This window comes from Rutidosis leptorrhynchoides, chromosome 8 (assembly GCF_046630445.1).
Source record: "Rutidosis leptorrhynchoides isolate AG116_Rl617_1_P2 chromosome 8, CSIRO_AGI_Rlap_v1, whole genome shotgun sequence".
Classification (NCBI taxonomy): Eukaryota; Viridiplantae; Streptophyta; class Magnoliopsida; order Asterales; family Asteraceae; genus Rutidosis; species Rutidosis leptorrhynchoides.
In genome coordinates, this window is record NC_092340.1 from 303,255,598 (window position 1) to 303,279,104 (window position 23,507).

At 35.6% G+C, this 23,507-nt stretch overlaps 2 protein-coding genes across 2 annotated transcripts; both read right to left on the bottom strand.

The window, feature by feature from the left end:
* Positions 1-8,065: 8,065 nt before the first annotated feature.
* LOC139864359 (uncharacterized) lies at positions 8,066-9,384 on the bottom strand. The gene is made up of 3 exons (XM_071852939.1): positions 9,203-9,384; positions 8,536-8,891; positions 8,066-8,487 (listed from the first exon to the last, which is right to left on the bottom strand). The coding sequence occupies exons 1-3, from the start codon at positions 9,382-9,384 to the stop codon at positions 8,066-8,068; spliced, it is 960 nt and encodes a 319-aa protein (XP_071709040.1).
* Positions 9,385-9,781: 397 nt separating this feature from the next.
* Positions 9,782-23,224, bottom strand: LOC139864360 (uncharacterized). Its single transcript, XM_071852940.1, has 6 exons — positions 22,829-23,224; positions 21,657-21,873; positions 19,864-20,769; positions 19,556-19,614; positions 19,261-19,456; positions 9,782-10,449 (listed from the first exon to the last, which is right to left on the bottom strand). The coding sequence occupies exons 2-6, from the start codon at positions 21,841-21,843 to the stop codon at positions 9,908-9,910; spliced, it is 1,890 nt and encodes a 629-aa protein (XP_071709041.1). The 5' UTR covers positions 21,844-21,873; positions 22,829-23,224; the 3' UTR covers positions 9,782-9,907.
* Positions 23,225-23,507: the final 283 nt, after the last annotated feature.

Below are 23,507 nucleotides of genomic sequence, written 5' to 3' on the forward strand. Positions count from 1 at the left end.
ATGTTTAATTGCAACAAATTTATCACACAAGTTAACAACAAACAAAACGACAATTTAATTGGTTAAATTAGACGCATTAAGTGCATGCAAAACGGCAATTTAAATGGTTAAATTGAAAAGGCAACTAAAAAACTTAATAAATGGTTATTAAGAACAAGAAAAGGATAACACATATAAAATGGTTTATATCAAGTAATTGGCTCAATTACAAGGTATGAAATTGGTTTTTCATAAGTACCATACACTAAATGCATGTTGGTGTATGGCATACAAGTTTTCTCAAACTAGAATTAACGAAAACTTAAAATCCCTTTTTACAAACAAGGCAACAAGTTTAACGCCATCCTTTTGTGTGACACTTGAACATATTAGGGAACTCATGATGGGATAAAGGTCACCTAACCGTCATGAACAAACTAATGTGGTTAAGGTGAATTTGACATGCTTGTGGGATAAAGGTCACCTAACCATTTGTATGTTAAATTCACATGTTTACACAAGTAGAACGACTTGATTTGGGAATCATGAACTTAGGGTCACCGAAGCATGAGGAACAAATAGGCGGTGATGGGATAATATGCCATGCAAAAGGATTGCATGATCCCATACTCTAGAAGTTGCAAATGGATTGCAATTGTCATATAAGACTACCTAGCTAAATCAATTTACGGGATAAAGGTCACCTAACCGGAATTTGGTTTACCGTTGGATTCTAGAATTTAATATATCAATTGGATTTAAAGGGTATTGAATATTGAATTGAAATTGATACTTAAACGAACTTTGTTAAATTTTATAGATGGCCGCCAATAACAACAACAACATCGCAAACGCACCAATGAACCTAAACAACCTATCATTAAGGTCTCTCTTAGAGAAAGACAAACTCAACCATACCAACTTTATGGATTGGTTCCGCAATCTTCGGATTGTCCTCAAACAAGAGGATAAAGCGTATGTACTTGAGGACCCCATTCCCGATCAACCGGATGAGAATGATGTGGAAGCAATGGCCTCTTACGATAAGTATTGCCACGACTCCCTTCAAGTCTCATGCTTAATGCTTGGGACTATGATACCCGAACTCCAAAAGGATTTCGAGCATCATAGTGCATACGACATGATAACGCAATTGAAGGAGATGTTCCTCCAACAAGCGCGTGTCGAGCGTTTCGAGACCGTTCGGGCGCTACATGCTTGTCGTATGGACGATACCCAATCGGTTTCATCTTATGTGCTTAAGATGAAGAGCCTTATTGATCGTGCTAACCGCCTTAACCTAAACATATCAAATGAGTTAGCCACCGATCTTATCCTTAACTCCCTATCAAAAAGGTTTGATCAATTTGTAATTAATTACAATATGAATGGGATGGATAAGAGCATAGGTGAGCTTCACGGTATGCTTAGAACGGCGGAAACTAGCATGGGTAAAAGGGCTTTACCCGTGTTAGCAATCGATCAAGGTGGATCCAAAGGTAACACCTCTAAGCCAAAGGTGGCCAAGAGAAAAGGACCCGCCCATCAAGGCAAAGGGAAAGGGAAGATGGTTACCCCAACCATCAACAAGGCTAAGAAGCAAAAGGTAACCGAGAAGGCAAACCCCAAAGAAGACCCATGTTTCGGTTGCGGTGAGATGGGTCATTGGAAACGAAACTGTCCGGTCTATCTTAAGGAGTTGAAGGACAAGAGGGATGCAGGGCAAACCTCAGGTAATATATATATGGTATATATAGAGCTTAGTATTACTTCTTCTAATACATGGGTATTAGACACGGGATGTGGAACTCATATTTGCAATTCTTTGCAGGGGTTCAAAAGAAGTGATCATAAGGCGGGAACATCAAGTCTCTATATGGGCAATGGTGCAAAGGTGCATGTTAAAGCTCAAGGAGATTTTATTTTGAAGTTTCCAAGCGGATTGGAACTTATTTTAGAAAATGTTTTGTATACTCCGGATTTGTGTAGAAACATTATTTCAATTTCTCGCTTAAAACAATGTGGTTACGTTGTTAATTTTATTAATGATGATATTCATGTTTCTAAAGACAATGTATTCTATTTCAAGGCTTCGCCTTCAAATGGAATTTATGAATTGGTTCATGATGACGCATCATCGAGCTCTATATACCATACAAGCACCAAGAAACTCAAAAGGGATTTGAGTGATTCCTATTTATGGCATTGTCGCCTTGGCCATATAAACAAGAACCGAATGCATACACTTCAAAAGAATGGACTTTTGAAATCAACTGAAATGGATTCGTTTGATGTATGTGAATCTTGTTTACAAGGAAAGATGACTAAAGCACCTTTCAAAGGGACCTATGAAAGGGCTAAAGACTTATTGGGATTAATACATTCGGATGTGTGTGGACCCTTTAAGCCCATGACTAGGAATGGTGAAAGATACTTTGTTACTTTCATTGATGACTTTAGTCGTTTCGGATATGTCTACTTATTAAGACACAAGGACGAAACGTTTGAAGCATTCAAAGAATATCAAAACGAAGTACAAAATCAACTCAATAAGACAATTAAGGTACTTCGTACCGATAGAGGAGGTGAATACCTAAGCGATGCTTTCCAAGATCATCTTAGGAGTTGTGGGATCATCTCACAACTTACTCCACCCGGAACACCCCAACTTAATGGAGTTTCCGAAAGGAGGAACCGAACCCTAATGGATATGGTTCGATCTATGATGGCAAGAAGCTCGTTACCTCTATCATTTTGGGGTTATTGTCTAAGCTCCGCGGTTCGTATTTTAAATATGGCCCCAACCAAGAAAGTGGAACGAACTCCTCATGAGATGTGGTTTGGAAAACCTCCTTCTCTTTCATACTTGAAAGTATGGGGATGTGAAGCTTATCCTAAGCAATATGTAGCTAATAAGCTACATGCTCGATCCACAAAGTGTATCTTCATAGGATATCCCAAAGATGACATGGGTTATTACTTCTATGATCCATCCGAGCAAACGGTATTTATTGCTCGGAAAGCGGAATTCCTTGAAACCAAGTTCCTTATGGAAGGTGATGGTGAAAGGAAGATAGATCTTGTAGAGGTACAAGATCAAACCGATCATACACAATTGGTTGGCACTAGTACTCAACATGAGGATGTTGAAAATGATCAAGTGGATGATCAAGGTACACAAGACGTTCGAAGATCTAGTAGGATTAGTAATCCTCCCGAGAGATATGGGTTTCTCGTGGATGGTTGCTATACGGTTGATTTGGATGAACTGACAAACTACGAAGATGCTTTATCAAGGATTGATAAAGATAAATGGCAGGAAGCCATGAACGCCGAGATGCAATCCATGTATGAAAATCAAGTTTGGGAACTTGTTTTGCAACCTCCTAGCTCCAAGCTAGTTGATTGCAAATGGCTTTTCAAAATGAAAACCGACATACATGGAAACTTGGATACATACAAAGCTAGACTTGTAGCAAAAGGTTTCACTCAAACTCAAGGGGTTGATTATGATGAAACTTTCTCGCCTGTGGCAATGCTAAAGTCTATTAGGATATTATTTGCCATTGCTGCTCACTATGACTATGAAATATGGCAAATGGATGTCAAAACCGCTTTCCTGAATGGATATCTTGAGGAAGATGTCTATATGGTACAGCCCGAAGGTTTTGTTGATCCGGAAAATCCTAAGAAGGTATGCAAGTTAAAGAAGTCAATCTACGGATTGAAACAAGCATCTAGAATGTGGAATCATCGTTTTAATGAAGAGGCAAAGAAATTTGGCTTCATTAAAAATGGTGATGAAGCTTGTGTATACAAGAAGGCTAGTGGGAGCTCCATAATGTTTCTTGTGCTATATGTGGATGATATATTATTATTTGGGAATGATATTACCACAATGCAAGAAGTCAAAACTTGGCTAAAGAGTTGCTTCTCCATTAAGGATCTTGGAGAAGCACAATACATATTGGGGATAGGGATCTATAGGAATAGATCCAAGAGATTGATAGGTTTGAGTCAAAGTACATACATTGATAAAATCTTGAAAAGGTTCAAGATGGAAAACTCTAAGAAAGGTTTGGTACCTATTCAAAGAGGAACCGTTCTCAGTTCATCTCAGTGTCCTACCACGAAAGATGAACAAGAGAGAATGAAGAAAGTCCCATACGCATCTGCTATTGGGTCTATCATGTATGCAATGATATGTACTAGACCGGATGTGTCATGCGCTCTAAGCTTGACAAGTAGATACCAGAACAACCCAGGAAACAGTCATTGGATTGCTGTTAAAAGTATATTGAAATACCTTAGGAGAACTAAGGATATGTTTCTAATATATGGGTCTGGTGAGGAGGAACTCGCTGTAAAAGGTTACGTGGACGCGAGTTTCCAAACTGATCGAGATGACTCTCGATCACAATCCGGTTATGTCTTCATGTTAAATGGTGGTGCAGTCTCTTGGAAGAGCTCAAAACAGGAAGTTGTTGCGTTATCCACTACAGAGTCGGAGTACATTGCCGCCTCATTGGCAGCTCAGGAAGCTGCATGGATGAATAAATTCATAGACGACTTAGGAGTGGTCCCTTCCATTCAGGACCCTCTTGAGATCTTTTGTGACAACGAGGGTGCGATTGCTCAAATCAAGGAACCTCGTGCTCATCAAAAGACTCGTCACATTGAGCGGAGATTCAACTTCATCAGGGATGAGGTTGAAAAGGGAAAGATATGTATTCACAAAGTTCACACAGATCAAAATGTTGCGGATCCACTCACGAAGCTTTTACATGGGCCAAAACATGAGGGACATGTTTGTGCATTAGGGCTTCGATATTCTAGTGATTGGAATTGATCTATTTTATGTATTGTAACGGAATGAATTAGTTCAAACTCATTAATATAATTATGGTATTAATTTAATTATGAGTCATGTTCCAATTTTGCATATTTTATCCATGAATAAACTATTATTCTAAATTCCGTAGTTGATCACATTTGTGGGAACAAGTGTGAGGTCTAGACTATTATGAACTTGGATTGGTTAACATTCAAATGGTGAATGTGAGGCAAGGTTGCAACCAAGGTTCAAAGATATTTGTGGGATACAAATATTGGAAGACCCGCGCTCAAGATTTACTGTATGGAGCCTTTGTGGTTGATCACATGTAATCTTGAGTAAAGGCGAATATCATCGTATCCTCTGACCTGAGATACATATTGGGTCCTGATATTCACCGAGTATTATGCCTTGACTCTTTCCTTCGCTATTCTGAAATATGGTAGTACATAAGGAAGAGCTCAGGTATAATACAAAGTGTGTATCTAGGACGTATGTAGTCAAGATGGAATTTGTCCCTCTTATTCGTTGAGAGTAAGATGTCTAAGGCCTGATAAAGTTGAGTCTATAAGAGAGTGGTCACTCTGTATCTCTTGGATTTGACATGACATCTAGGATGAAAGGATATAATGAAAGATTCACCTAATCATATTCGAGATGGGACTCGAAAGGGATGATGTTATTGAATGGCACAAAGTCATAACATATTGGGGGTGATGGACGGTCGTTAGGTGGTATCCGTCACTTGCATTAATTCTTATGTTTCTCGTGCAAGTGGGAGATTGAAGGTATTTCGTATGCCCGAGAGACATATTTAATTAATGTGACTAATGTGTTATGATCCAAGTCGGGTCATACCCAATAACAAGCTTACCGACACCTTATAAGTATTTAATCATAACGAATGGATCGTTAAATAAATACGCGACACTTGGATTTCAGAAAATCGGTTTTCTGAAATATTATTACTTGAAATAAATTATTTGGATAATTTATATATATTTTAAGGATTTAATTATTTATAGGTTTAAATAATTAAATTGTGTTGTATTTTATAAAAGGATTTATAAAAATGTGAAAGTGACATAAAAATGCATGGGTTTAATTCCTAGTTTTATAAAAAATTAATAAGGTTTTATAAACCTTATGGGAGGCCCTTTTTTGGGGTTTCCAAGGACCTCACCCATGCTTGGTTGTTGCTTTTGAACTTCACAATTCCTTAAGAGCATGCTTGACAATTTTCAAGGCACACATGCATTGCAACTTCAAGTAAAATAACAAAAACTCTCTCTCAATATTCTGCACCATTGCTGGCCGAATTTCACAGCAGAAACAAGAGTGTTCTTGAGCTTGTTTTGAAGCTTATATTCAAGTGTTATCAAATCCTAACCAAGCACTAGGTGTTGGTACATAGTTTGGGGTATTATCTCTTGAGGTCTCATTGTTTTGAGGCTCCATTTAGCATCATCTTTGAAGCTTACTGCTGCTGAATTTTCAGCAACATTCAAGAGGCTTTCAAGCTTGTGTTTGAAGTGTTTAAGGGTTCTAAACATTAGCAAACTTAAAGGTATTGTTGGTGCATCAAAGGGTCGAAGTTTAAGACACTTGAAGGTTCAAGTTGGAGCTCATTTCATCATCTTAATCACCAAACTTTCTGCCCATTTATAGCAGCCCTCAAACCTTAGTTTGAGGAGGTATAACATCTTTCCTTCTCTTGTTAATATGTAAGCATAATGTTTACAACTTGATCCATGGGATTTAGCTTTAAATTGGTTTAAAGATGACAAGTAAAATTTGATAATTACACGCTTCCGTTTATAATGATTCTTAAAAGGTTTTAAGACTTATCAAACTTGTTAAATCCCAACAAGTCGTTACATGTAAATGTTGTTTTGAAACCTTTAGGTTAACGATCTTGTTAAATGTTGTTAACTCATTGTTTATTATATCTAAAGAGATGTTAAATTATTACATTATCATGATATTATGATATATTAATATATCTTATTATGATATATATACAGTTAAATGTTGTTACAACGATAATCGTTACATATATGTCTCGTTTCAAAATCATTAAGTTAGTAGTCTTGTTTTTACATATGTAGTTCATTGTTAATACACTTAATGACATGTTTACTTATCATTTATCATGATTAAATATAGTGTAACAATATCTTAATATGATTCATATGTAATTAGTAAGACGTTGTTATAACGATAATCGTTATATATATCGTTTAGAGTTTCTTAATTCAATAAACATAATTTTATGTACATAACTCATTGTTAAAATACCTAATGAGATACTTACTTATCATAATATCATGTTAACTATATATATAATCATATATATGTCATCATATAGTTTTTACAAGTTTTAACGTTCGTGAATCACCGGTCAACTTGGGTGGTCATTTGTCGATATGAAACCTATTCCAATTAATCAAGTCTTAATAAGTTTGATTGCTTAACATGTTGGAAACACTTAATCATGTAAATATCAATTTCATTTAATATATATAAACATGGAAAAGTTCGGGTCACTACAGACCAGTCATCTTCTTCTTTAAGAGGAGTGGCTGGAACATTGGGTTCCTTGAAGAACCAGACTTGTGAGAATACAAGAGGTATCTCCTCCTTGAGAAAATCAAGCAGATTGGACAGTGGATGATTACGGATGTTCAAGTGGTACTCCCTTTGTTCAGCATTGACGGTGGTAGAGTAATTCTTGACCTGAGGGTCGAATTCTCCACCGTAGTTCACTTGGACCAAAACATGAATTTGACTCATTTTGAAGTAGTAGAGAAGTAGTAGATAAGTATTGAAGTAGGTGTGGTTTGATGAGAAATAAGGGCTTCTATTTATAGAGGTAGAAGGTAGTAGGTAGTTGTGCCAATAAACACGTTTGTTGAATACAGCTATTGATATACAACTTTAAATAAAGCAAAGCTGATTCATGTCAAAGAATCTCTGTCTTCATCAGCTTTAATTAAAGCGTCTCTGATGCATTGCTCTTTAGTCAAGGAATCTCTGTTACATACAACTTTAATTAAAGCTGCTTTGCTATGTCAAATTATCTCAGTTTTCTTAAAGCATCTTTGCTCAGTTATGAATAAAATTAAAGATGACGATTAAAATTTATTCAAATTAAAGATACGATTACAAATAATTCAAATTATTCAAATTAAAGATAACGCTTACAAATTATTCAAATTACTTAAACTAAACACAAAACAAACTGAAATTAAATTAAGCATTTAAAGTTCTAAAGTTTGGTGGAAGGTCCCAAATGTGTTGAGTGAGATCTTCTCGGAGTTGGTCATGAATGTTTCTATCTCGTATTTCTTGATCTCTTACATCACGACTTGTAGATCGATTCCTTATATAGTTAGGATTAGCTTCTCTAATGTTAAGTAATTCTTCCTCGAGCCATGAAATGTTGAAGCCATTATCCTCAACTATCATGTTGTGCAATAACACACAACAATATAATATTCGTCTCAACTTGTTGACACTTTGTGGTCGTCCAGCCATTTGTAGAATATGAAATCTACCCTGAAGAACACCGAATGTTCTCTCAACATCTTTACGTGCACTTTCTTGGAAGCGTTTAAATTTTATACGGGGCTCTTCGGTTGGGGTCGAATACGCCTTGATTAATGTTGCCCAATCTGGGTAAATGTCATCAGCTAAATACTAACCGTTTGTGTAAGTATTACCATTTACAGTAAATGGTGCAAATGGTGCAGTTCCATTTTTGATGTCATTGAACAACGAAGATTGATTCAAAAAATTAACATCGTTGTTAGCACCCGCAGCACCAAAGAATGCATGCCAAATCCACGTATCATATGAAGCAACGACTTCAAGAATAATGGTTGGGTGTTTTTGATGACCACTCGTATATTGCCCTTTCCAAGCAACTGGACAATTCCTCCACTGCCAATGCATGCAGTCGATGCTTCCAAGCATTCCCTTAAAACCATGCTTTTCTTCATGAGCGCTATACAAACGAGCTATATCGCTACTCGTTGGTTTCCTCAAATATTCATCGACATAAAGTTCCAAAATACATCTACAAAACATATCAAGACATACTATAGATGTACATTCGGATATTTGTAGGTATTCGTCAAACATGTCCGCTGCTGTACCGTATGCCAATTGACGCAACGCAGATGTACACTTTTGTATCATTGAAAAACTTCGTCGACCAAGAGCATCAATTCTTGGTTTAAAAAATTCAAAATGTCTTGGTAAAGGTTGAACATCGTAAGCAAGTATATCATTTATGATGCGTAAGAATAAATCTTTACTCATTCTAAAACGTCTTCTAAAGTGACATCGTGATATTTTGGAGATTCATGAAAATAGTGTTTGCGTAACATTTCACCTGCTTGTTCACGATCTCTATGAATGTATGTTCGAGACCGTGGAACTCGTTCGTTGTTAACATGTTCTTCGGCCTCTTCAGCATCAATTTCTTCGGCCATTGCTCGTAAAAATTCCAAATCTTCAAGATCATCGGAATCCCACATATCAAAAGCATTAAACAAAATTTGTGACATTTTTTTTTTAGAGAAGTTTAGAATATTTTAAATATTTTAGAAGTATTGAAATGAAAGAAGTGTGTGTAAAAATTGTATAGAAATGTGATATTTATAAAAGGAAAAAAATATATATTTTTCATTTCTAACGGATATATATCCGTTGCCCTCCCCACGTGGCCTGCTCCAATTCGTCTCACCCCCATCACCCTGCAAACTCGTCCGGTGATCCAACCATCACGCCGGAACCTATTTTCTCCGATGGCGCCGTGTTAGGGCACGGTGGGGGCATGATGCACCCAATAAAGGCCCGATCGTGCTGGGTTATTTGCGGTCTTAATTACTACCAAAAAAAATAAGCAATATCGCCTGTGGAAAACATATTCTAATAAAAACAAATCAGTCATTATGCGATTCATTTACATAGTTACAAACAAATATATCAAGAGAACATAAAAACAACATCCTATACTGTATTCATGTCTCAAACTTGAAAACCTTCTTATAATAAAAACTTTAATGTTATCTACTATTTTAATGCTAATTAATCTTGCAGTAAGCTCAAAACCATATCATCAAAGACCAATTCTTCCATTTCCATAACTATATCTTGAGTATCCGAATGAGGATCAGTCCAAGAACTCAATACTTCAAAATCTTTCTTTATTAGTTGATCTAACGAGATACGATAATGGCAGTTAAAGCGTGACTCGATTCTTTCCCACACCTCGTTTATAATGCTCATTCCCTTCGAAAAAGGACTGATATTTGGTTTAAAATACGATAACTTGGGAAACAAACCAAACGAATGATCACAAACCTCATTCAAGATTTCGTTAGTAGTATCAAATAAGAGTCGTTGGTCATGAGTGGGCCGACTCGAAAAGAGTTGAATTTCACTGTATAAAGATGAATCGAGTATTTGGGTTGAAGAAAGCCACTTTTTTTCAAATTCATCCCAATTGAGATCCGACGCAAGAAACAAAGCTTCAACGTATTCATATACAGATTCCTCACTCTCAATGTGATTTAGATTACACGTTTCTTCTTCAAAACGGATACGTAGCGGTTGAACTGAAGATTCACCTATAATGTTTGTATATTACATAAAATTTAGTTATATTTGAGGGGGCAATAACTTTTGTATGTCACTAGTGAAGGATTTTCTTGTGCCCGAGAGACATAATAAATTAATGTGGCTTACATGTTGTGATCCAAGTCGGGTCATACCCAATAACAAGCTATCAACACTTTATGTATTTGTTTTGACAATCGGATCATTAAAGCAAATACACGACACTTGAATTTTAGAAATTGGTTTTCTAAAATAAATGCTAGATATAATTATTTGGATAATTATAAGTTACTACATGTTGTATATTATTTATATAGGTTATAAATAATATAAAGTGTATGTAACATATGTGTGTTGCATTTTATTTTATAAAAGGCTTATAAAATAAAATACTTACAACTAAATGCATGTATGTTTTATAAGTATGTAATAAAATATAAAATAAATGGAAGGGGTGGGGGGCCATTTTTTTGAAGGCTCCTAGGTGCCAACCACCCTTCCTTGATTACTCCATATAATTATGACTAATACACATGCATTGGTGCAACTTTTAACACACTCTTTGACTCTAGCATTTTGAAAATAATACTTGCAATTTCCTCTCCTTTTCTTGGTTGATTTTTGCAAGTAATTAAGTGTCTAAAATCCTAACCAAGTCTTGGGTGTTGATTATTGCTTGTGGGTATCAAAGATTTGAGGCTTCAAGTTAGAAGTTTTCTTCATCTACATCATCTTCTTCATCCTAGTTCTTCACCTCCATTTTTGAGTAGGTATAAACATCTAACTAGCTCTATTTACATTTAAGTGTATTTTCAAGACTAGATCTTTAATGGATTTCAAATTTAAAAGGGTTAAACTTTACATGCATAAACTTGAAATTGCTTCCGCTTTATATATACATATACACACGAATTTATATGTAACAAAATGGGTTTGTGACTTTGTTTATGTATTGAAATCCATCAATGGTATCTAGAGCCAAAGTCTTGTTAATATGCTTCTTGTTTTTGGCTAGTAAACTCACTTTCTTTACAATCTACCAACATGCATGAAAGTAGAATGTAAAAATATTGAGTTTTGGTGGGTGTATGGTGATGGCCGAAATATTTGGTCCCAAAAATGGGTTTGGGATTTCAAGTTTTGGCCATGTTTGATGTTATGTTGTTGTTCACAATCGAGCCTAGGCCATGTGTTTGTTTGGTTGATTGATTTGGTGATTATTCATGGGTGTAATATTCATTCATATGGCTTGTAATTATTTTGTAATTTTGGTTTGTAAAAGTTGTAATTAATCTTGTATTTTGTATGTAATTTGTTCTATTTTGGTTTGTAAAATAGAATAGGTTGTTATTTCATTTTCTAGAAAAATTGTATTAGGATATGATTTTGTAAAATGAAAGTGAAGATTCATGAAGAAGATTACAAGATGAAGTTTTGAAGATTACAAGATTAAGTGGGAGATTTTGGTAAAATCTCTTACTTTGGTTTAACCCCTTAGGTGACATTTGTTTATTGGCTAAACAAATGTCTACCAAAATGGCTCTTGATTGTGAACACTTTGCTATGCATGTTTGTGTATGTTTGTATGTTTGGTTGCTACAAGATCATCACATGATTACACTTGCATAATACATTATAAAATGGTTATAATAAAACATAACAAAATGACACTAATAATTGGTTATTAGACTTGAATAAAATGGTTTATTTAAAAAGGTAATGAAATGGTTAAAACTAGTAATTGGTTACTAAAAGGCACATGAAAATGGGTTTTTCATAAACATACTACACACCAAATGCATGTTGGTGTATAGCACTTTGTTTTCTAAACTAGAATGTAGAAAACCTAAAATCCCTTTACTAATACAAGATAAACAAGTTAAACGCCATCCTTTTGTGGAAACACTTAGACATATTAGGAATCTCATGATGGGATAAAGGTCACCTAACCGTCATGAGTGAACTAATATGAATAAAGTACACTTTGCATGCTTGTGGGATAAAGGTCACCTAACCACTTGTATGTTAAGTCTACATGTCTACACAAGTAGGACGACTTGATTTGGGAATCATGAACTTAGGGTCACCGAAGCATGAGGAACAAATAGGCGTTGATGGGATTAATATGCCATGCAAAAGGATTGCATGATCCCATAACTTAGAAGTTGCAAAAGGATTGCAATTGTCATTATGACTACCTAGCTAAATCAAATGACGGGATAAAGGTCACCTAACCGAAATTTGATTTACCGTTGGATTCTAATATTTAATAAAACAAATTAAAAGGGTATTGTTTATTAAATCCAAATCGATACTTAAAAGAACTTTGTTGAATTTTGTAGATGGCCGCTAATAACAACAACAACATGAACAACGCACCACTTAACTTTAACAACCTATCGTTACGGTCTCTCCTCGAGAAAGACAAACTCAACCATACAAATTTTATGGATTGGTTCCGCAATCTTCGGATTCTCCTCAAACAAGAGGATAAAATGTATGTGATTGAGGACCCCATTCCCGACCAACCGAATGAGAGTGATGTGGAGGCAATGGCCTCTTACGATAAGTATTGCCACGACTCCCTTCAAGTCTCATGCTTAATGCTTGGGACTATGATACCCGAACTCCAAAAGGATTTCGAGCATCATAGCGCTTACGACATGATAACACAATTGAAGGAGATGTTTCTCCAACAAGCACGTGTTGAGCGTTTCGAAACGGTTCGGGCGCTTCATGCTTGTCGTATGGACGAATCCCAATCGGTTTCATCTTATGTACTTAAGATGAAAAGCCTTATCGATCGTGCTAACCGTCTCAACCTTAACATATCTAATGAGTTAGCCACCGATCTTATCCTTAACTCCCTATCAAAGAGGTTTGATCAATTTGTAATTAATTACAACATGAATGGGATGGATAAGAGCATAGGTGAGCTTCATGGTATGCTTAGGACGGCGGAAACAAGCATGGGTAAAAGAGCTTTACCCGTGTTAGCAATCGATCAAGGTGGGTCTAAAGGTAACACCTCTAAGCCAAAGGTGGCTAAGAGAAAAGGACCCGTCCATCAAGGCAAAGGGAAGGGGAAGATGGTTACCCCAACCATCAACAAGGCCAAGAAGCAAAAGGTAGCCGAGAAGGCAAACCCCAAGGAAGACCCATGTTTCGGTTGCGGTGAGATGGGTCATTGGAAACGAAACTGTCCGGTCTATCTTAAAGAGTTGAAGGACAAGAGGGATGCAGGGCAAACCTCAGGTAATATATATATGGTATATATAGAGCTTAGTATTACTTCTTCTAATACATGGGTATTAGACACGGGATGTGGAACTCATATTTGCAATTCTTTGCAGGGGTTCAAAAGAAGTGATCATAAAGCGGGAACATCAAGTCTCTATATGGGCAATGGTGCAAAGGTGCATGTTAAAGCTCAAGGAGAATTTGTTTTGAAGCTTCCAAGTGGATTGGAGCTTATTTTAGAAAATGTTTTGTATGCACCGGATTTATGTCGAAACATTATTTCTATTTCTCGCTTAAGACAATGTGGTTTCAATGTTAATTTTATTGATAATGATATCCATTTTTCTAAAGATGATATATTCTATTTCAAGGCTACGCCTTCAAATGGAATTTATGAATTGGTTCATGATGATGCATCATCTAATAGCTCAATATACCATACTAGCACCAAGAAACTCAAAAGGGATTTGAGTGATTCCTATTTATGGCATTGTCGCCTTGGACATATAAACAAGAACCGAATGCATACACTTCAAAGGAATGGACTTTTGAAATCAAATGAAATGGATTCGTTTGATGTATGTGAATCTTGTTTACAAGGCAAGATGACTAAAGCACCTTTCAAAGGCACTCATGAAAGGGCTAAAGATTTATTGGGTTTAATACATTCGGATGTATGTGGACCCTTTAAACCCATAACTAGGAATGGTGAAAGATACTTTGTTACTTTCATTGATGACTTTAGTCGTTTCGGATATGTCTATTTACTAAGACACAAGGACGAAACGTTTAAAGCATTCAAAGAATATCAAAACGAAGTACAAAATCAACTCAATAGGACAATCAAGGTACTTCGTACCGATAGAGGAGGTGAATACCTAAGCGATGCCTTCCAAGATCATCTTAGGAGTTGTGGGATCATCTCACAACTTACTCCACCCGGAACACCCCAACTTAATGGAGTATCCGAAAGGAGGAACCGAACCCTAATGGATATGGTTCGATCTATGATGGCTAGAAGCTCGTTACCTCTATCATTTTGGGGTTATTGTCTAAGCTCCGCGGCTCGTATTTTAAATATGGCCCCAACCAAGAAAGTGGAACGAACTCCTCATGAGATGTGGTTTGGAAAACCTCCTTCTCTTTCATACTTGAAAGTATGGGGATGTGAAGCTTATCCTAAGCGTTATGTAGCAAATAAGCTACATGCTCGATCCACAAAGTGTATCTTCATAGGATATCCCAAAGATGACATGGGATATTACTTCTATGATCCATCCGAGCAAACGGTATTTGTAGCTCGGAAAGCGGAATTCCTTGAAACCAAGTTCCTTATGGAAGGTGATGGTGAAAGAAAAATAGATCTTGTAGAGGTACAAGATCAAGCCGATGATACACAATTGGTTGACACTAGCACTCAACATGAGGATGCTGAAAATGATCAAGTGGATGATCAAGGTACACAAGACGTTCGAAGATCTAGTAGGATTAGTAATCCTCCCGAGAGATATGGGTTTCTCGTGGATGGTTGCTATACGGTTGATTTGGATGAACCGACAAACTACAAAGATGCTTTATCAAGGATAGATAAAGATAAATGGCAGGAAGCCATGAACGCCGAGATGCAATCCATGTATGAAAACCAAGTTTGGGAACTTGTTGAGCAACCTCCTAGCTCTAAGCTAGTTGATTGCAAGTGGATTTTCAAGATGAAAACCGACATACATGGAAACTTGGATACATACAAAGCTAGACTTGTAGCAAAGGGTTTCACTCAAACTCAAGGGGTTGACTATGATGAGACCTTCTCGCCTGTGGCAATGCTAAAGTCTATTAGGATATTATTTGCCATCGCTGCTCATTATGATTACGAAATTTGGCAAATGGATGTCAAAACCGCTTTCCTAAATGGATATCTTGAGGAAGATGTCTATATGGCACAGCCCGAAGGTTTTGTCGATCCGAAAAATCCTAAAAAAGTATGCAAGTTAAAGAAATCAATCTATGGGTTGAAACAAGCATCGAGAATGTGGAATCATCGTTTTAATGAAGAGGCAAAGAAATTTGGCTTTATTAAAAATGGTGATGAAGCTTGTGTATACAAGAAGGCTAGTGGGAGCTCCATAATGTTCCTTGTGCTATATGTGGATGACGTATTATTATTTGGGAATGATATAACCACAATGCAAGAGGTCAAAACTTGGTTAAAAAGTTGCTTCTCCATTAAGGATCTTGGAGAAGCACAATATATATTGGGGATTGGAATCTATAGGAATAGATCCAAGAGATTGATAGGCTTAAGTCAAAGTACATACATTGATAAGGTCTTGAAAAGGTTCAAGATGGAAAACTCTAAGAAAGGTTTGGTACCTATTCAAAGAGGAACCGTTCTCAGTTCATCTCAGTGTCCTACCACGAAAGATGAACAAGAGAGAATGAAGAAAGTCCCATACGCATCTGCTATTGGGTCTATCATGTATGCAATGATATGTACTAGACCGGATGTGTCATGCGCTCTAAGCTTGACAAGTAGATACCAGAATAACCCAGGAAATAGTCATTGGACTGCGGTTAAATGTATATTGAAATACCTTAGAAGGACTAAGGATATGTTTCTAATATATGGGTCTGGTGAGGAGGAACTCGTTGTAAAAGGTTACGTGGACGCGAGTTTCCAAACTGATCGAGATGACTCTCGGTCACAATCCGGTTATGTATTCATGTTAAATGGTGGTGCGGTCTCTTGGAAGAGTGCGAAACAGGAAGTTGTTGCGTTATCCACTACAGAGTCGGAGTACATTGCCGCCTCATTGGCAGCTCAGGAAGCTGCATGGATGAAGAAATTCATCGACGACTTAGGAGTGGTCCCTTCCATTCAGGACCCTCTTGAGATCTTTTGTGACAACGAGGGTGCGATTGCTCAAATCAAGGAACCTCGTGCTCATCAAAAGACTCGTCACATTGAGCGGAGATTCAACTACATTAGGGATGAGGTTGAAAAGGGAAAGATATGTATTCACAAAGTTCACACAGATCAAAATGTTGCGGATCCACTCACGAAGCTTTTACATGGGCCAAAACATGAGGGACATGTTTGTGCATTAGGGCTTCGACATTCTAGTGATTGGAATTGATCTACTTTATGTATTGTAACGGAACGAATTGGTTCAAACTCATTAATATAATTATGGTATTAATTTAAATTATGAGTCATGTTCCAATTTAGCATATTTTATCCATGAATAAATTATTATTCTAAATTCCGTAGTTGATCACATTTGTGGGAACAAGTGTGAGGTCTAGACTATTATGAACTTGGATTGGTTAACATTCAAATGGTGAATGTAGGGCAAGGTTGCAACCAAGGTTCATAGATATTTGTGGGACACAAATATTGGAAGACCCGCTCTCAAGATTACTATATGGAACCTTTGTGGTTGATCACATGTAATCTTGAGTAAAGGAGAATATCATTATATCCTCTGACCTGAGACACATATTGGGTTCAGATATTCACCGAATATTGTGCCTTGATTCTTTCCTTCGCTATTCTGAAACATGGTAGTACATAAGGGAGGTTTCAGGTATGGTACGAAGTGTAATGTCTAGGACGTATGTAGTCAAGATGGAATTTGTCCCTCTTATTCGTTGAGAGTCAGATGTCTAAGGCCTGACAAAGTTAAATCTATAAGAGAGTGATCATTCTATGTCTCTTGGATTTAACATGACATCTAGGGCAAAAGGATATATTGAAAGATTCACCTAAATCATATTCGAAATGGAAACTCGAAAGGGATGATGTTATTGAATGGCACTAAGTCATAACATGTTGGGGGTGATGGACGGTCGTTAGGTGGTATCTGTCACTTGCATTAATTCCTTATGTTTCTCGTGCAAGTGGGAGATTGAAGGATTTTCTTGTGCCCGAGAGACATAATAAATTAATGTGGCTTACATGTTGTGATCCAAGTCGGGTCATACCCAATAACAAGCTATCAACACTTTATGTATTTGTTTTGACAATCGGATCATTAAAGCAAATACACGACACTTGAATTTTAGAAATTGGTTTTCTAAAATAAATGCTAGATATAATTATTTGGATAATTATAAGTTACTACATGTTGTATATTATTTATATAGGTTATAAATAATATAAAGTGTATGTAACATATGTGTGTTGCATTTTATTTTATAAAAGGCTTATAAAATAAAATACTTACAACTAAATGCATGTATGTTTTATAAGTATGTAATAAAATATAAAATAAATGGAAGGGGTGGGGGGCCATTTTTTTGAAGGCTCCTAGGTGCCAACCACCCTTCCTTGATTACTCCATATAATTATGACTAATACACATGCATTGGTGCAACTTTTAACACACTCTTTGACTCTAGCATTTTGAAAATAATACTTGCAATTTCCTCTCCTTTTCTTGGTTGATTTTTGCAAGTAATTAAGTGTCTAAAATCCTAACCAAGTCTTGGGTGTTGATTATTGCTTGTGGGTATCAAAGATTTGAGGCTTCAAGTTAGAAGTTTTCTTCATCTACATCATCTTCTTCATCCTAGTTCTTCACCTCCATTTTTGAGTAGGTATAAACATCTAACTAGCTCTATTTACATTTAAGTGTATTTTCAAGACTAGATCTTTAATGGATTTCAAATTTAAAAGGGTTAAACTTTACATGCATAAACTTGAAATTGCTTCCGCTTTATATATACATATACACACGAATTTATATGTAACAAAATGGGTTTGTGACTTTGTTTATGTATTGAAATCCATCAACTAGTACCCTTAAGGGGGCAGCTGCCCCGTTAGACCATAACACTAACGGTGACGTGTAGTGACTGTGACGTGGCAATGAAGTTAAACAGTGGCGAGTGTTAGTGGCAAGTGTTAAATTGAGTGAGTAAAAAGATTTTGGATGATGTGGTAAAATAAGATTGAAAGTTGGCATAAAATAAATAAATTAATAATACACAAAAGTATTTGGTGCATTCTGATTGGCTGAAAAAAAAAAAACACTAACGCTCACCTTTTTTCCGTTAGAGGCGTGACTGACGCCCCGTGGGCGTCAGATCTAACGCCGCGTCAAGCAGTGGCGAAAACAGAAAGAAAAAAAATTCATCGGGGGCGAAATTTTTTTTAAAGCTTAGCAACTTTTTTTAGGTAAATTATGGAGGTTTTGAGGAAAAAATATGGTGATTTTTGAGCAAAATGTGGAGGTTTTTAGGCAAAATATGAAGGTTTTAGGGTAAAATATAGAGGTTTTGGGGCAAAAGATTGAGGTTTTGGGGCAAAAGGTGGAGGTTTTGAGCCAAAAAAAAAAAAAAAAATCCACCGGGAGCAAAATCGAAAAACCCAAAATTTTTACACTAAAAATTGCAAATCGACTGGGGGCATCTGCCCCCTTGCCCTATGCTATTTCCGCCACTTGCGTCATGGGCGTCAAGGCGTCAAATTTTATGCCACCTCACATGCCAACTCAGATTTAGGGGCGTCAGCTTTCACTTTTGACGCAAGTCTTATAGATCTGCCTCTAATTACAATGAAGCAACAAAACAGGAAGACTTACTAGATCGAGAAATGGTTCTAGCAGGGCTAATATCATCATCTGAGTACAACGGCTCGAGAACAGATACAGGACTTGGTTTGCCATTTTTATCGTCTAAGGTACTCTCAATTTCTTCGATCTTTCTACTAATAGTAAGTGAACTTGATGAAGGAGATGCTATTGGAGAACAAGGTAACTCATCTTCAGTAATCAGTAAAATCCTTTATAGCAAAAAGGATATTTGGTTTAATTTTCAAAAGACAAAGCTGAAATAAGCAATAAAGCTGCTGCTTAAGAATTTTTTTTTTTTTTTTACCGTTGCATTAAAAGCTTCATTCTTTTCTGATGAGTGTGCTTCGATGATCTGTATAATACCTGCATATAGTCAAACCAATATGAATTTGTCAACATTATGTTCCTATTTCTAGATATTCAGTTTAGTTCAAATTTTGATAGTTTTGACTTTTAAGTCAAACTGATATAGTGATATTTTGAATTTCAAATTAAGGTTAACTTCATAATTGTTACTGTATTAATTATATCTAGTACGGAGTAGTAAATAGCTATTCAAGGGACTCTTTAGCTCAAACTGATAAAATTAAGCTAAATTGTTACTAATGGTACCTTCAGCCTGATGAACATCATCTGAAGTTTCTGATTCTTGACGATTGTCACCCTTCACTAACGGTTGACTTTCATCGACCATCAATGAATTTTTACGAGGTGAGTACTTGTAATTTGGAAAAGATAGAAGCTTTCCTAGACTTCTTGAATGACTCAACACCGTTAACTCCGTTTCTTCATCTCCATTGTTAAGCATCTCGGATAAATGTTTCTTTGCGTCCACATAGATGTTAGATATTCTATCACTCCTATCTCCAAATTCAACGCTAGATTTTCTTTCTGACTTGCATAATCTTGAAACCTCGTCCTTTTCGATAAACCCGTTAGAAATTTTAGAAAATCTTTCGGAATAAAAATGGTTTGTATTTGGTGAACTCCATCCACTATTTTTGTCAACAACAAGTTTCTCTTGACATTCTGAATATTTTGGAGATCTTCGAATAGCATTTTTGAGTTTTTTCTTGATTTCCATGAATGAAAAATTCGAAACACTTCTTTCGTGATGAAATTCGTTGGTTGTATTTGAAGGTAAAGGAGTACTATTGTCGTTTAACGATAAGCATTCGTGCGACTTGCTCCTCCTTTTAAAAAAGTTTCCATTTTTCCCTTTGAGCGGGTCTTCTGAGCTTGGATTGTTTCTTTTATGGTCTAACGAGTTTGATCTTTCGAGTGACTTTGGATTTTGTTCTTCATTTATTTGATGAATTACTAGAATCTTGTTAACGAAATCTTTAAAATCACAATCTTCGTGATCACCCGTTTGATCACAATGCATATCCTCTTCCATAAGTTCCTTTACTCTTGTACGTGTGGTTTCACTTTCCTTATTTTTTGACGAATCGTTATGTTGATGCAGTTCTTTTAAATCCATGAGTGAGGTTACTTCAGATGAGGAACAAGAAGGACCTGCGAAAAACCAAGATTGTAGTGAGCCATGGTTCATGTTTTCGATCCTGGTGCACTTTACAAAGCTAGATGGCTAAGCCACACCCTAGCATGTTCGTAATAGCTCTCCAACGCCAATACCAAGTTTGTCAAACGTAAAAAAGTTCGATTTTTTTTTTTTTATTCAATAACATGTCTGAACCTAGTATATAGAGGAGGCACGCAGTTGAACCGTTTGGCCATTTATGCAGAAATTTGTTGATATGGATTCTCCATTCATCTCAGACAGATTAAAAGATAAACCTTAAAGAGTTACGGTTTTGAAACAGAACGAATGGGTTAACAATCCGAAATTCGCCCAAGTTTTATTTCAAATGCATAAAGTTTACAAATTTATATATGTATAATGGATTTATATGTAAAAACATATAGCATATTTAATAAATTACTATATATGAAATACAATATAATATTTGTTGGTCAACCTGACTCCACACATATTGAATCACACTAAAAAGCTAGTCATCTTTACTGAACCCATTTCCAAACCCTGTACAACTTATTACCCAAACCATCAGTGGCGGAACTTGACCCCGACTCGAGAGGGGGCGAAACTAATTGAAGAGGGTAAGAAACTAATCGAAGGGAGGTAAACACTAAAAAAAACCTTATTTTTTCGTAAATTTTTTTTTTTTAGTGTAAATTTTTTTTTCCCGAAATCGAGGGGGGGCGGATACCGCTTTTGTCCCTTAAATGTTCCGCCCCTGCAAACCATTTCACCATGTCACATGGTGCACCAAGTTTAAGTTCCAGTAAGAGAAATCGAAACAGGCTCGAATTAATGAACCAGCAGATTTGCAACCAAAAATTCATGTTATACAACTAAAGAATTGGAGCAAGATAACTACCTATACTACTTTCAGTCAATTGTGGGCTATGATCCTCAAGCATTCGTCTTGTAATTCTGCCATGTCGGAAATCAAATACGCTTATGATTCCTGACATGCAACCTGATCTATCGTTATTATGTTGATCAAAACGTCGTTTTAGTCTTTTCGCCATTATAAAGTCACATTTTTTCAACTTCATGATCATTGTAGCGTATCAGGAGAACAACTGCAATGACTGTTAAGAATAAATACAAAAGAAACTGAGACTCTAAACAAATACGAGTATATATCAAAATATGAATATCAATAATTTATAATTTATCAATGTTACATTTAATCTATAAGCACAAAATTTTGTTATAAACAAACACATATAGTAAGATAAACATCAATAATGGGACTCAGATAGTAGCTTCCTTATTTTAAGTCAATAATAACCTTTTCTATTGGGAGTTGATCCGTACACCACCTTATTTTTGCCATACACCACCAAAACAATTATTTGGACATTTCTACCCTTTCTTTGAGAAGTTAAGGGGAGTTGGTGAATAAAATGAAGGGTAAAAATGTCCAAATAATTGTTTTGGTGGTGTATGGCCAAAATAAGGTGGTGTACGAATCACCTCCCTTCTCTATTTAAACTTACTTCCCTTTTCATATGTACAAACAATTATATATATATATATATATATATATATATATATATATATATATATATATATATATATATATATATATATATTCATTTTATGCATGATTTAATATAATTGTTTGTCCAGTGATTATGAATTATATATATATATATATATATATATATATATATATATTAAATAATTAACTCATAATCACTGACAAACAATTATATTAAATCATGCATAAAAAGAAATGTCACATTTTTTTCTTTTGAAATATAAAATAATAAACATACTCTGTTTTGCAAATGGATTGTTACTTTACTTTCAAGAATCAAAACTTCAATCATTTGTACAAATTTTAGATGGGCAATGATTTATGACCATCATGAATTGGTATAAGTGACTCTAAAAAAAATGTACGTTGTGCATTGAATTTTGTACACTGATCACATTCATCAGTTTTTTATCTATTAAAAAGAGGTTGATATTAAATAAGACAAAATTTAACTTAAATAGATTCACAAAATACAAGGATATATACAAACAAATGCATACCTTATATCAAAGCCTTGTGATGATATCATACAAGAAATGCAGTAAAGAAAGTCAAAATAACTTCCAATTTTGACTTTTCAGCTCTCAAGATGTCCAACTGAGCAAAGTCAAAATTTGTTTTCCTTTCCTTTATTGATCTAATATGACATGATTATTAGCCTATTAGGTCTAAATGATTGAAGATTGTAGTCACCAAGATTGAATATTTCAGAACTTTAAAAGTCAAGTTGTGGAAATATCTGACATGAATGATGAACATGCAAAGATTATTTTCCAAATTTCGCAGAAATTGAATCTTAATTCAATGTGGGTATCTTAAAGTTACAATCTTTATGTGAAAAAACAATAGCCTGATGAAACTTTAAGCAAAACTATAAGACTTGATGTTAAAAAGATAGAAGCTTTATGGTTTATGGATAAACACATACAAAAAAGAGATAAAAGGGTATCTTAAACAGACCAAAAAAAGAGACCCCAGATCGATTAAACAACAGCCCACTTATTATACACAAAAAAGTAGTTAAATTTATGATGTGGAAGCTATTAAAGATTGTGGAATTCAGTAATGGTGGTGGAACTGAAACAGAGAGAGGAAGAAAGAGTAATGGCAGATGATAAAGGTGTGAGTTTGAACTTTTTGTAAGCGAGTATGAAAGAATTAAGATGGTGATGAAAATGG

Coding starts and splice junctions, on each gene's coding strand:
- LOC139864359 (XM_071852939.1), bottom strand. CDS start 9,384: ATGTCACAAATTTTGTTTAATGCTTTTGATATGTGGGATTCCGATGAT. Junction 8,892..9,202: donor CGTGAACAAGCAGGTGAAAT/GTTACGCAAACA, acceptor TATGTTTTGTAG/ATGTATTTTGGAACTTTATG. Junction 8,488..8,535: donor TGCACCATTTACTGTAAATG/GTAATACTTACA, acceptor ACATTTACCCAG/ATTGGGCAACATTAATCAAG.
- LOC139864360 (XM_071852940.1), bottom strand. CDS start 21,843: ATGATCATGAAGTTGAAAAAATGTGACTTTATAATGGCGAAAAGACTA. Junction 19,615..19,863: donor TGATGTTCATCAGGCTGAAG/GTACCATTAGTA, acceptor GACTATATGCAG/GTATTATACAGATCATCGAA. Junction 19,457..19,555: donor ATGAAGCTTTTAATGCAACG/GTAAAAAAAAAA, acceptor CTATAAAGGATT/TTACTGATTACTGAAGATGA.